The 1,223-nt window shown below is 38.6% G+C and overlaps 1 protein-coding gene across 1 annotated transcript; it reads left to right on the forward strand.

The window, feature by feature from the left end:
* Nucleotides 1–255: 255 nt before the first annotated feature.
* On the forward strand, nt 256–1,125 carry LOC118732428 (uncharacterized protein CG45076-like; the record flags this gene model as incomplete). The annotated part of the gene is given in 1 exon segment (XM_036461562.1): nt 256–1,125. A coding segment is annotated over 1 exon segment (697 nt), but the record flags the coding sequence as incomplete, so codon positions are not given.
* Nucleotides 1,126–1,223: the final 98 nt, after the last annotated feature.

A 1,223-nucleotide genomic window follows, 5' to 3' on the forward strand; every position in this document is an offset into this window, starting at 1 on the left:
CGAAATACTGTTTTCTATGTATGTTACCGCATAACTTTGGACCACGTCAACCGATTTCGATAATTCTTTTTGCATCCGAAAGGTAGTGTCTCGGAGGTGGTCCCATACTAGTCTGGTTTAGACCCGATCATTGGATCATGAAATATATATATTTTTTTTTTTTATATGAGAATTGAGGTCGGTTTTGTTTTTGCTTAAAAATTACTTGCTGTATCATCACGTATGACTATAATCTGAAATTACGTTTCATTTCAGAATTTTAAACGAAATAATTAAACAGGATACTGAAGAAGATTCAGAAAAGGAACAATTCGAAGCTGAATACACTAACATCTATGCCAATGAAGAGGCACGCAAAGCTGAAGAAGCACGCTTGGTTGAAGAAGCACGTTTGGCTGAAAACACGCGTTTAGCTAAGGAAGCCCTCGAAGCCGAAGCACGATCAGTTGAAGAGGCACGAAAAGTTGAAGACATGCGCAAAGCAAAAGAATCGCGCTTGGCTGAAGAAGCGCGTTTAGCAAGTAAAGCTGAAGAAGACCGTTTGGAAGCAGAAGCTCGTTTAGCTGAACAATTACGAATGGAAGAAGAAGCTGCACAAAAAGCAGAAAAAGCTCGCCTTGAAGAAGAAAAACGCCTACGAGAAGAGGAATTGAGTCGTTTAGCCGAAATCGAGAAACAAGCTGCGGAAGAACAGGAAGCAGAATTGGCGCGTCAAGCTGCAGAGCTCGCTGAAATCGCACGCCAAGAATTACATGCTATACAGCCAGCAGATGAATCAAGTTTCTCAGGTTTATATAGCATTGTTACAGCCGAAACTGTCATGGAGCAACCGGAAAGAGCCATCTCTGAAATTAAACAGGAACCAATAATTGAATTGTCCTCTCATATTGAGGCAATAAAATCTGAGGGTGATGCCGTAGTGGCTCCGGAGGAAGAAGATGCAGAAGAGTAAAATATATCAAATATGTGTTCAATATGATTACTTAGCTGAATTTATTTAGATCATATTAAGATGTACCTATTGTTCCTTCCTAACATGTCGCATTCAAATATATATGTATGTATGTACCATGATTCAATAATAAAAGGTTTGTTCAGAAAATATTTTTCTCGCCCCCTCACACCATTAAACTTGTATGCATACTTGGTCGCATGGTATATAAATGTGTTCACTCAAATTTTATTAATAAAAAAATAAAGATTTTGGCAAGCGGTTATCGAGT

Source organism: Rhagoletis pomonella, unplaced genomic scaffold, assembly GCF_013731165.1.
Source record: "Rhagoletis pomonella isolate Grant_MI unplaced genomic scaffold, Rhpom_1.0 Rhpom_scaffold_20088, whole genome shotgun sequence".
Lineage (NCBI taxonomy): Eukaryota > Metazoa > Arthropoda > Insecta > Diptera > Tephritidae > Rhagoletis > Rhagoletis pomonella.